This window comes from Lagopus leucura, unplaced genomic scaffold, assembly GCF_019238085.1.
Source record: "Lagopus leucura isolate 7727_CA_CO unplaced genomic scaffold, USGS_WTPT01 Super-Scaffold_100009, whole genome shotgun sequence".
NCBI lineage: Eukaryota > Metazoa > Chordata > Aves > Galliformes > Phasianidae > Lagopus > Lagopus leucura.
Genome location: NW_024962266.1, coordinates 25,640,227 through 25,653,991, shown reverse-complemented (window position 1 = coordinate 25,653,991; position 13,765 = coordinate 25,640,227). Strand labels below are relative to the sequence as shown.

The 13,765-nt window shown below is 42.6% G+C and overlaps 2 protein-coding genes across 3 annotated transcripts in view; one reads left to right on the top strand and one right to left on the bottom strand.

Moving 5' to 3' along the window:
• The window catches only part of FGGY (FGGY carbohydrate kinase domain containing), a 276,519-nt gene extending 262,836 nt beyond the window's left edge, over positions 1 to 13,683 (bottom strand). The window contains exon 1 of one of the 2 annotated variants that reach the window (XM_042873303.1): positions 13,633 to 13,683. The gene's annotated coding sequence lies outside the window, so the exon portion shown is untranslated. The remainder of the gene's footprint in view (positions 1 to 13,632) is intronic. The other variant, XM_042873305.1, reaches the window with a different exon arrangement.
• On the top strand, positions 10,319 to 12,580 carry LOC122181085 (CARD- and ANK-domain containing inflammasome adapter protein-like). The gene has a single exon (XM_042873302.1). It carries the CDS (start codon positions 10,319 to 10,321, stop codon positions 12,578 to 12,580), a length of 2,262 nt encoding a protein of 753 aa, XP_042729236.1.
• Positions 13,684 to 13,765: the final 82 nt, after the last annotated feature.

The window sequence follows — 13,765 nt, the reverse complement described above, 5'->3', positions numbered from 1 at the left end:
ATGAGAAGAGTCAGAACAGAAGCAAACTCTCTGAGTACTTTAATACCTTCTCATTTCTTTGTCAGTCATCAGTATTTGCCTACTCTAAAGCCTATAAATGATTATATACTCAAATATATTTTGGTTCATTAATTAAAATAAATTAAGCTATGTTTAAACATTGCTATACTTTGATCTAAAACTGGAGAACTATGAAAGGCTTCTCAGTACTACAAAAAACCTGATTCTTTCAGTTCATTTGCCTAATATATGTTTGCCATGCCCAAAGTCACGAGCCTCATCCTAATCTTGAACGCCGGCATTATTTGATACTTCAGAGAGGAATCCCAGAGTGTGAAGCCTGGATTCTTAATTGAAGCCAGCTGTTACACAATAACTCAACATGTGTGGGATTTTCCCACTTAGTGAAAATGAAAACTGGAAGGTTTTTGGTTTTTTTTTTTGGGGGGGGGGTTGTTGTTTGTTTGTTTTTTAATAGGAGATTAAACACCCATTGTGGGATGGCTTCTTCTAAATGAAGGCACAGAAACGATCACATTTGGATCCCTCAGTAATGTGAAGATGATGCCATGCAACATAGCTGCATTTGTTATTTCATGCCTCGTCCATGTTATGGCTTAGCTTACAAAGGGATGCTGCCTTTTCTAGCTTTCCATCTCACTGAACTATACACTTTGCTTGAAGCTGACAGTGTGCAAGTCAATATTTGTCCTTCCAGCATCACGGTGAAACCCTGTTCCTTAATCTGTAAGATGTGCTGGTACTGAAGCTGTGGCCCAGGGGCAGAGGGCTGTGGAAGGTAAAGGGTTAAGCAGCAGACTGCCCCAGCAGAGCTGTTTGGCTTACTGGGCTTCTGTGAAAACAAACCTTGCACCAAACATTTTTAAATACTTATACTGCATGTAACATTTTATGTCATATATTGGTATGATAACAAGCGATATGTGGGCAATTATGAGGAAATTGTACATCCTGCTATTAGAAGCAGATTCCCTGATATCCAATAGAATATTCTAAAGCATATTTATTTCCTTCTGAATACCATGCACTGAAGGGCGTTGGGGGTGGGAGAGGTGCATACATATATTTACACATCTACCAAATCCTACCAATACATTATTAAAATACAGAACAAAAAATAGCACTGAAATATATAGATTTCCAATACTATTTTGATCACAAAAAGACAGGAAATGGGCTCCAGAAGAAAAGCTCTGTTCTACCAGATGGTAGATAAAGGGTTAAAACAAGCACTTAAAAGTAACAGAAAGTTTTCCTGTCAACTCCTTCTATGGTGTGATCCAGGGGAAGGTCCAACTTAAGTGCTGGATGTTCATACAGGATTTCCTATGACTAATGCTGTCAGCATTCAAAACTTTTAATTTAAAATGCGGGCGTTCTACACAGATAGGAAATTTACCATTTACAATTTCTTACTTGAAAATGAATGAACACGACTCTGATTTTCAGATTCATTCTCCGTACGTGGAATGGCAGCAGAAGAAAAGGAAGTCACTAAGTGGCATATGCTGGGACTGCCTGCCAAGCGTTTACACAAGTCCCTTCTATCTGGATGGGATCCACAGGAAGCTTGTACAGGAAGGACTTTTCCTTCCTTATTTTTGAAAAGCTTTGTTGGATGGAAATTATGCCAGTGAGTAACAGAGGGGAAGGGGGGAGCAGACAACTATTCTGATGGGTCCGGTGCCAATCCTTGCAAAACTGAAAGTCATACTGATGTAGCAGCAACGCAACCTGTTGGAAAAAACACAGGTCCCAATTCAAAACTCCTCCATTTGCCAGTATTTCTAGCAAATAGACTTTGTATATAGTCTTCAGAGAGCTTGCTCTGCATTCTCTCGTAAGATCTCATAATAAGATCTCATAATCACATAACTCTCAGATAGGTTTAAAATAGGGGTATTTTATTGAATTAAACGTGAAATGAATACAGTTTGAGCTGTCACAACAATATCCCTTCCTTCATTTCTTAATGTCACACTGATCCTATTTTCACAGTGCTATATTAACACTTAGTTGAAATGAAGCTTTCCCTGCTCTTATGACACAAGGTAAAAATAAGCTTGATTATTCAGCTCTTCTCTTCACTGTGCAAGAACTTCCTAGAAATCACTTTATGTTCCTTAATCTGAGTCTTTTAAAATCCCTGGGGGAAACATTACTGATCTCTGCATATTATGGTATATACGTATTGAGCCAAAGACTTTGCTTCACTGGGAACCATGACAGCAGAAAACAGACCTACAGGTAGGCAATGGCTCCAGATACCACTTCAGCAACAGCTATGTCAGCTGGCAGGAGTCCCAGCGTTATCCCTGAGAGTCCTGTAAACCTAGAATGGCTATTTAGGTAAGGGAATAAGAACAAACAAACAAGCAAACAAAACCCCTTTCTCAGATAGGAAGCACTTCTACTGCACAGTAAAGGAGGCAGAATTGTAAATAGGTGGATTTGATGACAGAAGAAAAATGGTTGAAGAGGAGTCTTTAGAAAGGTTTAATATAGCGTTCAAAGGAATAAGAGGCAAGTAGCACAGGGGACAATGGAAAACAACAGAAGTATTAGAAAGAATGATTGAAGAGTAAGCAGCTCTTGCAGAGGCTTTTGGCAGAGGTGTGCAATTTTCTCCAGCTGGACATTAGAACTAAACATTAAGAGCATGAAAGCTATTATTAAAAAAACAAAGAAGGATGCTGGCATAATGAGTCAAGCTTATGCTTTGTCCACACAGTAGCTCTGGTACAGGTAACAACCATCATCTGCTGTGAAAAAAAAAAAGTATTCCTAGAGGAAAGACAATCCATGTTGATATGATTCTGTTGCTCTTGTGACCAAAGGAAACCTATTGGTACAGCAAACATTTCTGTGCTCACAGCAAGCACTACAGGAATAAGGAATAAGAAGCAGTTTAAGGAATGAGAAGAGAGAGGTCTGAAATGAAAGCTCTGGTTCAGATGAGAGTGTGTTTGATTTGCAAAACGATGGAAACTGAGGGGGCAGCTGGGTCATGCCTTTCCCCTGCTGGATGAATCACTCTTTGAATGGAAATTTGAGTAGGAAGACATAATGGCTTGGGAACAAAGAGCGCTGCCAGAATATCACAGGTGCAGCTGAACAGAGAAGGATGTTTTGGGATATGCCAAGGGAAGCAAACGCCATGAATCTGGAGGAGTTGTCAGGCTTTTGTGATTTAGGGAGCTACCCAAATCAGCACAAGTGTTTCTCATGGAAGCAGACAGGAGGAAGGCCGAGGTCCTGATTCAGTGCAGCAATCAGACCCTTCATGTTTAAGCATAGCACTGAATTCAAAAAGAGAGGAACTGCTCATGTTTTACTAAGGCTCTTGGAACTCAAACTTACCCTCTGCTCAAGCACCTCGCCGTATTTAAATACAGACTTCCACATTTTCTGAACTGGAGCTAAGAATACAGATGCTGGCACACAAGGAGACACAGCCAGGCTGATATCAACTTACTATTTCTCTAAATATAGAATTCTGGATCCAAAAAAGTATCAAAGACAAGAGAGTGACCTAGAGGATTCACAATGAATAACTCGGGGATCAGGGAATATAGGAACCATTTTCAAAGTTAACAGGAAAAGAGACAAGAATCAAAGCTAGAATATTAAGTTCTTTAAGTTCTTTGCTATGAGAGTGGTGAGGTGCTGGAACAGCTGCCCAGAGAGGTTGTGGATGCCCCGTCCATGCCTGGAGGTGTTCAAAGCCAGGTTGGATGGGGCCCTGGGCAGCCTGGGCTGGTATTAAATGGGGAGGTTGGTGGCCCTGCGTGTGGCAGGGGGTTGGAAATTCATGATCCTTGAGGTCCCTCCCAATCCAGGCCATTCTGTGATTCTGTGATAACTTAAAAAATGGAAATCAAGGAGGACTAAGATGACAACTGTAGAAGAAGCAAGAGATGCAGAGAAGCTTCTCCAGGTCCAGGTGTTCCAGCTGCCTTCAAGCAACTTGAAGGGGGAACGGCTGAGCCCCCAGTCCCTGCTATCTGCTCTCAGCAGTAGCTTTTTCCTACTGGTGGTGTTACTACAACCTCCAACTTACCCCCACTAACTCAGAAAATTGTTGACAACAGAAAATGCTCTGCCTTTTTTACAGAGTAATTATGAGTTCGTTCTTCTTAACAGAATAAGAGAAGCTTGGGGTGGTTTTCCACACCTAATTCAGAAGTTTTCTATTTCTTTACATTCAGGAAAAACAACAACGGTGGAACTAAAATAAATGGAGTTGAAAATTCTGTTGACATAACAAATACAATTTATATACATAAATGGATTCCTCAGAGAGAGTAAAATTTCAGTGTGTGCATAGGTAGACTTCATTGGCAAGACATTGTTTAGGTACACGTCTGTGCTATGTCTGATGCCTGACATCTAACTGTAGTAACTTAATAAATAACAGCAATTAAAACTGCTTTATGATGTAGCAAAACATCATTTCCTTTCAAAGTCACATTAGTCTCCATTAATCTCTGCAGCACTTTCTAATGGGTACAAGCAATATTCTGCTTGCATACAGCTGCCTTCTGTGGGAGATCTGGTGGCACTGCCATAGGCACCTTCTGGGAGCAGCCCCATGCCTATGGGGGGCAGCTGAAGAACTTCCACAGAGCATTTCCTTCTGTAAGATTTCACTGACTAAGTGTGCGTTCCCAACTCCAAACCACAAAGGCCTGTTTAAAAATGTAAAAAAATCTGCCTGTTAAGAAAAAAGTAGAAAAGAAAGCCAGTTTGCTGATCCTTGAAGATGCCTCAGCATTTAGTAACAGTGCTTTTACATCGTGTGCATTTAGCGTTAGTGATTTGAATAACAACTTTCCATAAAAGCTAATAGAGTTAGTTTCTAAAATTTAAATTAAGATTGTGACAGTAAAGATTTCTGCAGAATAAGTACATATAGAAGCACACTGCTCATGATAGTCAACAGAAAAAAAAATGATCCTTTTTCTTTTTTGATCTTTGCAGGATGTAAATTTCATCGTGTCATCAGTAACAATTCTCCTGTTTGTTTCAGAGCAATTTTAATTCTCCTTATTACATTTCAAAACAAGCACGCTGCTTTCCCTTAGCTCTGTGAAGCTGAAGTAGAAAGCTTTCTTCCTTCTACCTCCCCTGTGCAGCTTCTTGGAAAAATACCTGGCAAGGAATTCCATGGAAAGTTATGGAAAAACACCTACATCTGATTATTCAAAACTAAACTGTAAAAAAAGCCTTCAAGGTTATTTGGTCACTCTTCTGAAAGCTTACTAATTCACACTGGACAAGAAAACCAATCCTAGTCCTCACTTTGGGTGATTCATGCCTATGAAGCCTTGTATCCACAGTTCAATCCGGATCCACAGTCAGTCCTATCAGCATGTAAGGCCACCAGAGGCACGTTACTGATGTGTGCTGCTCTCTTAAGAGTCGCCCCAGGACTGGAACTGCAGAAAAGAATACGTTCATCTTTGGAAAAAGAACATTTTGTATTGTAGAGATGCAGCACTTTACAGGATCTTTGTGTGTTTACACTTGAGGAAAGTGTTAGGATAACATTTGTGCCTTGTATTGGAAATAAAGTGTCTACATTATTATACCTGCTGCTGTATTGTTATTTAGTACCTCAGAGGCATTCATGACTATTGGACAAGGCAGGGGAGCAGCGCTGCCTGCAAGGCAGCTCTTTAGAGACAGGACCTGGCACAGGGGACTCTGCAGGAGCAGCTATGGCAGGCAGTGTGTGAGCTGCACAGGAGATAAGAGGGGAGCCCAGTGTGCCAGACTGAGGTGCAAAGCACGAGGCTGGACGGATCAGCTTTCCCCTCCCTCCAGGAGGCCCCAGCTGGCACGCATGTTCTCTGTGTGCCACTCCAAGGGTGGCACTGCCCTATGGAATACTTATTTAAATCCCTTTAAAGCACAGAGACGTCCCAGCACCAGGAAGGCCCCACATCTCCTGGTCCGCTCTTGACAGAAACCTGACTTAACACAAACAAGATCGCTCAGTGCCAGAGCTCCCCTTTGGACTTCCTTAACTCACTGCAGTTACTCTTTATGCAAAACTAAGAGCTAAGCTTTGTCTCTCTTGCAGACATTCTGACTAGTCAACTTCTCTACCAGTGTTATAATAAGTCAAGTACATTCTAATTATCACCACAAACACTTCGAGCACTGCTGCTTCTCTGTCTGACTATGCCTAAATATAGTTCAACCTCAACCAGCCAGGTCACACTTTGATTTCTGATTATCCAAAACAAAGCATGATTCCTGAGCTCTGTTTAATAGTGATGATGCCTTGATTACCCTGATGTATTTCCTATTCCTCACGGTGTTCAGATAACGATGTTGGCTTTACTTTCTCTTGGAAATGGGTTATTCTACAGCAAAGATATGTTCCTAATAAGCAGTTGGCATTACTGCAAACAACTGTCTTAAATGAAATCGAACTCCACACTGGGAAATATAAAAATATTGCAGTGAGCAAAACTGTGATATTAATGTTTGGCTTTCCATCCATTTTATCAAGAAAATGCCCTGGGGAATACAAGCAGTTACTGGCAGTCGCTGGGTTCCAGCAGAAGGCAGTGAGTGCGGTGCAAGGCTCCAGTGCTGGCTGGAGAAAGGCTGACCTCTGCAGGATCCTCGGGCCCAGAGAGCTGCATCCCGGACGGCAGTCAAACAGTGTGCAAGGTGTACTTTTGGCTGCTTTCATCTTTGAGAAATTAAAATAAAGAAAATTAAATGTGTGCTTGATGATGACATAGCAATATAAAATAAGCTCGAAAACACAGGCACGTGTTAATTTAAGAAATAAACGCTCATCTTTGAGAAGTCAGAAAACAATACTTCAAAGGAGCAAAACTTCAAAGCCCTCCGTAACTTCAAAGCACTGCACCACCGTTAATGAACACACAGGACATGTCTGTGAGGGAGAAAAAAATTTCCTATTTTAATGCTTGTGTAAACAGGGAGCAGAGATGAAGTGATTTGCCCAAGGACACGTGTAAGCAGCAAAGCTGGGACTCCAGGTATGAACGAAGTGGCTCGAGCTGCGTTCCTCAGAGCAGCCACAGCAGGGTTCAAGCAGGCATTTGATGGTCCTCAATGGAAACCCACTCAGCAGAGACATAACTGCAGATCCTTCCTATCAGTAGCATCACCTGCCCTTTTTCAGGCCTGCTCTAAACAATCACATTGTTCTCAGCTGGCATCCTCCTACAAAGTCATTGCTAAGTATGTGCAGATTTATATAAATGATGTCTTTTCTGTCTAACCATATATTCAGAGAGCATTATTTCTGCATTTAATGATGATGCGAGAGCTTAAATGTGTTATTCAGGACTTCTGTCATAACAGTCTGCTCTCTGCAGGGATCTCAACAGCACATGATCAAAACACAACCAGCACACCTACAGCACAGAGCTTTCCCAGTGACTGGGGAATCAGAGCCTGCATCAGTACCAATCTGAGTTTTACTGCATGTCCTTCTGGAGTAAAACAAAGTTTCCTTGATGCATGTATGCTCATCTGCTATGTCCCCATGACTGTGAACACAAAGACCCTAAAAAGTGCTCTAATTTGAAGAAGACAGAAGCAAAGACCACCATTTTCTTTTGTTTTTAGAATAACATAATAAGGAACAGCCCTTGGATTTGCAGAGCTGAAGATGCCAGTGGAAAGAAAACTGACACATGAAGTACTTTGCAGGGAAAAAACAAACCTCCTCATGCCTCTCAGACATCAAATAAGTGTAAAAGTTAATAGAGAATGCCAAAGGTCTGGCTTAGTAATAAGAAATTTTGCCATTCAGACTTCTAATGGAGAGCTTCCTGGAAGTCCTACACATATATGGTCTCATGCACTTAATTAAAGGAACACAGATATGGAACCTTAATATATTTCCTTTCCCTAAAACATTTATATGCCAAATAAGCAGAGTAAATAAGTTTTGAAGATATCAACAAAAAGCATACTTCAAACAGCCAGTTATTAATCTCTTATTCATCTATACAACAAGCTTCTAAAACTTCCTTGACGAACGCGATTCCTGTTTTAACAGAGAATTTCCTCATGTCACCTCCACATGAAGAGCTTTTAGAAATATATCCAGAATTACGATTTGCAGACTAAGATTTGCACAGTAACTGGCGAAGTAATTGGCTGCATACTATTCTCTAAAAGCCCAGTTTCACACTGGCTCTAAACAGCCACTGCACACACAGGGCTCTGCTGTCCCCCCCCACGGCCGGTTAGGGGCACTGCACCTTTAATGCCTGCTGGTTTATTAGCACAGTTCCTGCACATTAGGAAATTGCTGCCATACCAACAGATTCTTAAGGAATATCACGGTTGATGGCTTTAATTTTTTTCACGAGTTCCACATTTTCTGTGTGTGCCAGCTGTATTCATGACACTGCTTAGCACTCGCCATTCTCCATGGATAGGACTCAAAACTGTGAGTGCAATCAAGCACTGCTTCCTCTATTTTGCATTGGAACAATAACAGTGAAGACACAACAACCCAATCTGAGCAAACTTTAAGTAAGGCCTATTACTTTACTCAAGAGATGGATATATCTGAAGTACTTTGATGAGTCAGACCTGAAGACTAAATAATTTGCAGCTCGCAGACTGAGTCATGAGCAGATATAGGAACAGTTGGACCTCCTGACAACAAACCACACTTTTCCATGTTGTGTGTTAACAATGATTAACTAAACGACAGAAGTTTACCCATCCTTGGGGCAGTGCCCCTCTTTGCATTTCAGAGGAGTTACTGGGCTTTTAAATTGGCTGTCCAATTTGCTGACTCTGTAACTGGCTGGCTTTCAAAACTTATATTAGAAGTCTTGCCTTTCTTGGCTATTTCTTCAATAAATCTTTCTTGTAAAAAGAAAAAAAAAAAAGAAGAAGAAGTTTTGCAATCTAGCTTATAAAACAGAATAAGTTTTGCAATGCAAGCTTATAAAGTCAACTCATAAAAAATTAAAAATCTCATCAGTCACACTATGCCTACTGTTAAAGAAAATACAAGCAAAGGTAGCAGCATGCAATGGAAAAGGCAGTGAAAAAGACCCAGATGGCAAAATGTCCGATTTGCTTAAATAAGGTGAAGCTGTCAGCATATTTTCCTGGGATGGTTTGGGTTGGAGGGACCTTAAAAAGCACCAGACCCAACCACTCAGCTCTAGCTCTTACAGAACTGCCATCTCAATTTCTCTCAATTGCATTCCAAATACGTAGATGGTTATTATTATATTTCCTCCTCTCCGTGAGGAATTTTGTGACCAGTAAGTTAAATGAATTTCAGCTCGATTCAAAGGTCCCACACTCACACTGAAGACTACACATACAGATTTGAAGTCTCATTTAATTATACTTTAAAAGTTTTGTACACACCTTGATCCACCTCATGGAATAGAATTAGGCTCCAGACAGACGGCAGACACAAGAATGACAGCCTTAAAGTTAAATACAGCTCACAGACCAAAGTTGTAACTCATCCTGGAAAGCCTGGAACACTTTTTACAATCAGCTGCTCTGCACAGTTCATTTTTATCTGGATCTTCGTGGTTTTATTTCATTACATGACAGAGATTTCACCTACAGTGCAGGCAAAGGGTACTCCTTCATTTAACACTGTGCAAGTATGCAAACACAGCAACAGTAACCATGCTGTCCATTTTCTCTTGTCAGGTCTAAAAGCCTGGACAACTGGGAACCACAAAGAACAGCGTGGCCCAAAGGAACCTGATAAACCAATATCTGCTATTCAAATATCAGCTTCACAAAAGCATTTTTTCCCTCCCTAACTTTGCATTAAAAAGTCTGGAAGAAGTCTTCCAAATGGAAGATCTTTACATATCACGGGTTTTTGTTTTGTTATTGAGCCTCACGTGTTGCTGAGGAAGAACAGAGAAAATCAAGGGACTTCTTCCAGAACTAAAGGTGAGTTTTGGTTTCTTTCTCATTCTTTAAAGATGTATTATTGAACTACAGTGATTGCTGGTTCAGAGTTCTATCAAAAAGATTCACAGAATGGCTCGGGTTGGAAGGGACCTCAAGGATCGTGAAGCTCCAACGCCCCCACCACATGCAGGGCCACCAACCTCCCCATTTAATACCAGCCCAGGCTGTGCAGGGCCCCATCCCACCCGGCCTTGAACACCTCCAGGGATGGGGCACCTCTCTGGGCAGCTGTTCAGCACCTCACAGGCAGTGATGTGACCCCACTTTGATACTTTGTGTTTCACTTCTGATGTTAAACAACAGTTCCGTTCTCTTCTTCCTTATCAAGGTGAGCATGCATTCCACCAGCCTATTTACCAATCCATATGCAATAGAAGTCCTAAGAACTAAAAGAGAAGAGCTAATAGAAGGCATTAATGACCCCGACCACCTTCTGAGCTGCCTCATAGACAATGGCATTTTTTCCCCAGAAAAAAGGATGGTTATGAGTTTCTACAGGACACGAACAGAAAAGAACTCTCGAGTTTTAGACATCCTAGTTTCTCAAGGTGAACGAGCCTGCAGGCTCTTTTTCTATCCATGTTTAAAGCAAGTGGAGCCAAAACTTTATAACAAGATGAGAAAATATGTCAGTGAAGTAAACGAAAGCATCAGAGATGCCAGAAGACAACTGATAGGATACTTACTTGAAAGGGACAAAGTTTGGTTTGAAAAGAGCTGTGAACAGTACCAAGAAGAAAGAGAGAGTCCTCGAAGAAAAAGACACGAAGGGGCTACTAAGAAGAAAGGAAAAGAAACTCAGCTTTCAGGAGCAGCAAAACCTAGAAAACGTCATTCTGATATTGGCATCTTTGACGCAGCTGCCAAGGGTTATATTTCAGAGTTAGAGAAAACCCTGAAAGATAATGATATTAATGCACTGAACTCTTCAAATGAAACCCTTCTGCACGTTGCAGCCTCTCAGGGGCACCTAAGCATAATGGAATATTTGATCAGCAAAGGTGCTCAGCTAGATGTGATGGACCAGAAAGGGAGAACACCTCTGCACAGGGCTGCTGAGAAAGGCCATGGTGATGCAGCCAAAGTGCTTCTCCGCTGCGGGGCTCACATGTACAGTTTGGATAAAGAAGGCAAGACACCACTTCATCTGGCTGCACAGAATGACCACAGTCACATAGTGAAGATGTTCCTGAGAGAGGAAGCAAGAAGCACTGAGAACGTACATCACTTTTTGCACATGGCAGCTCTTAAAGATGAAAGCAGTCTGGCAAAAATGCTTTTAAAGTGTGGTGCCTCCACTGATGGGAAGGATGAGAGAGGACAGACAGCTCTCAGTTACGCTGTTTCTCAGGGCTTTGAAAACACTGCAAAAGCACTGCTGGAAGCTGGAGTCAGTGTTGATTCCAGTGTGGCCGAAAGAGCCTTCGACAGCAACCACCCATCCATCTTCAAAACATTGCTAGAATATTCTAAAGATTTGCCATCGGACATAATGGAGTCAGCTCTTTTTAAAGCTTTACAGAAAAATTTGCATGGTATTGTAGCAGCTTTAGCTGACAGAGGTACAGATGTAAATGCCTACAATGAAATGCAGTACACTCCTTTACTCCTGGCGTGTGAAATGGGCAAGGCTGAATGTGCAGAAGTTCTAATCGAAAAAGGAGCAAACTTGGGAATAAAAACCCCTGCTTCAGACACAGCTTTGCACCTGGCAGTTCGGGCTGGGGCTGCCTCCATCACCAACCTGCTCCTGCACAAAGGGATGGAAGCCAATGTGACCAATCAGACCGGTGAAACCCCACTCCATACTGCTGCACTGCACAGCAACGGAGCATTGGTCAACCTGTTAGTCAGCGCAGGGGCCAAAATTAATGCTGTCACTAAAGAGTTTGTTTCTCCCTTGCATACTGCAAGTCAAAGAGGCAATGCTGATGTTGCCAAACAGCTGTTGCACCACAAAGCCAATGTTAATGCGAAAGATAAGCAGTCAAAATCACCTTTACATTTTGCTTGTGAAAGGGGAGATAAAACAATGGTGGAGATGCTTCTGAATGCTAATGCTGACTCCAGTGCACAAGACAAGGAGAAAAAAACACCTCTGCATGCTGCAGCTCTGCGAGGCCATCTCAGTATTGTTCAAGTTCTGCTAGCTAGAAAAGGAAGACTTGGAGTTAAGGACATGGATGGATGTACTCCCCTGCACTATGCAGCCATCAGAGGAAACACAGAAGTTGTAAAGATTCTTTTGACATCAACGAAAAATAAGAATATTGATGATAGAAACATTTGGAGAAAGACTGCATTGCATATTGCAGCAGAATATGGGCACAGTGACTTGATATACTTATTGCTGAGTTATGGAGCAGCCGTTAACGCCTTAGACAGCAATAAGGATACCCCATTGCACTGTGCTTGCAAGGCTGGTCACTTAAATGCTGTAAATTCCCTCATAAACTGGTCAGAAGGAGAAAAAGCCAATTTGCTAGCAGCTAATAGCCTCAAAAAGACCCCATTGCAAGTAGCAGAATGTAACAAAACAAAGAATCAGGCTCACATTGTCACCCTCCTGAAAAAGAAAATGTTGATGGCAAAATAAATAAGTAAAGCAAACATTTCTAAATGTAAAGGCAGAATTATTCTTTAATATAATTTGGATGGTGCCGGGGCTCTGTGTGATTGAGAACAGGCAAATTAAGTCAGTAATCAGTGGGGACCATGGAAAACAGGATCTTAAACGTACCGTTAAACTTTGGAGCATTGATTACACACTGCTTTTTCACATGAACCTCATACTGGGGATCTAAAAAGTGGCAATCTTAAATGCACTGTTTTTGACCTTCTGTAGTATAAATCACAACTCAAGTCTGCACGGATGGCTTAGTTAAACACCAGGTTCTTAACTAGCCATCTATTATGAACAAGGAGACATTTGTATCCTCAAGGATACAGAGCATAGACATGTTGGAGCTGGTAATACAGCAGTTTGGTCTGTTTAGCTCAGGCAGAACTAACTGCAAAGCACTGCTGACAGATTGCCCTGCCCTCCCTTCCAGCCTGGCCATACACTCCTGTTCCAGGCTGGATGTGGGAGCCGAGCCAGCCTATTCCACAGCTGCACCTGGACAGAGGAGAGAAGCAGGGCTACAGGCACCCAGTATCAGGCTGTAACCTGCTCACACATCTCTGTGTGATACCCCATCGCATGGCATTAACATAACCTGGAACTATAAAAACTGATCTGTGTAGGATCACAAAATCACAAAGGCTGGAAAAGACGCCTAAGGTCACCGAGCCCAACCCACCGCACTGCCTACATCCCTCAGCACCACATCCCCACAGCCCTGGATTGCCTCCAGGTCCGGTGACCCCACCACTCCCCGGGCAGCAGTACCGGGGCTCGATGGCTCTTTCTGACAAGAATTTTCCCTAATATCCAACCTGAACCTCCGCAGGCACAACTTAGGGCCTTAGTTAACTCACCCTGAGCGCTTCTCCTCAGAGCACTCCACCCCCTCTCCCCGCACCCCGAGCCCGCTCTCGCCCCCTTCAGACCCACCCTTCACCTACTCTCTCTCCCCACACGGCACCACAGCCGCTGCCCCACGCCTGGCCCTCAGCTGCCCTCTCCCCGCCCGGCGCCCCGCCTACCCAGCGCCATCTCTCCGCCTCCGACCGGCGTCTCCTCAGGGCGCGGCTTCGCCTCTGCCTGTCGCGCGTGCGCTCGCCGCCAAATGGGCATGCGCAGAGCCCCTCGATTCTGCCTCGTCTCGCGAGACTGCGA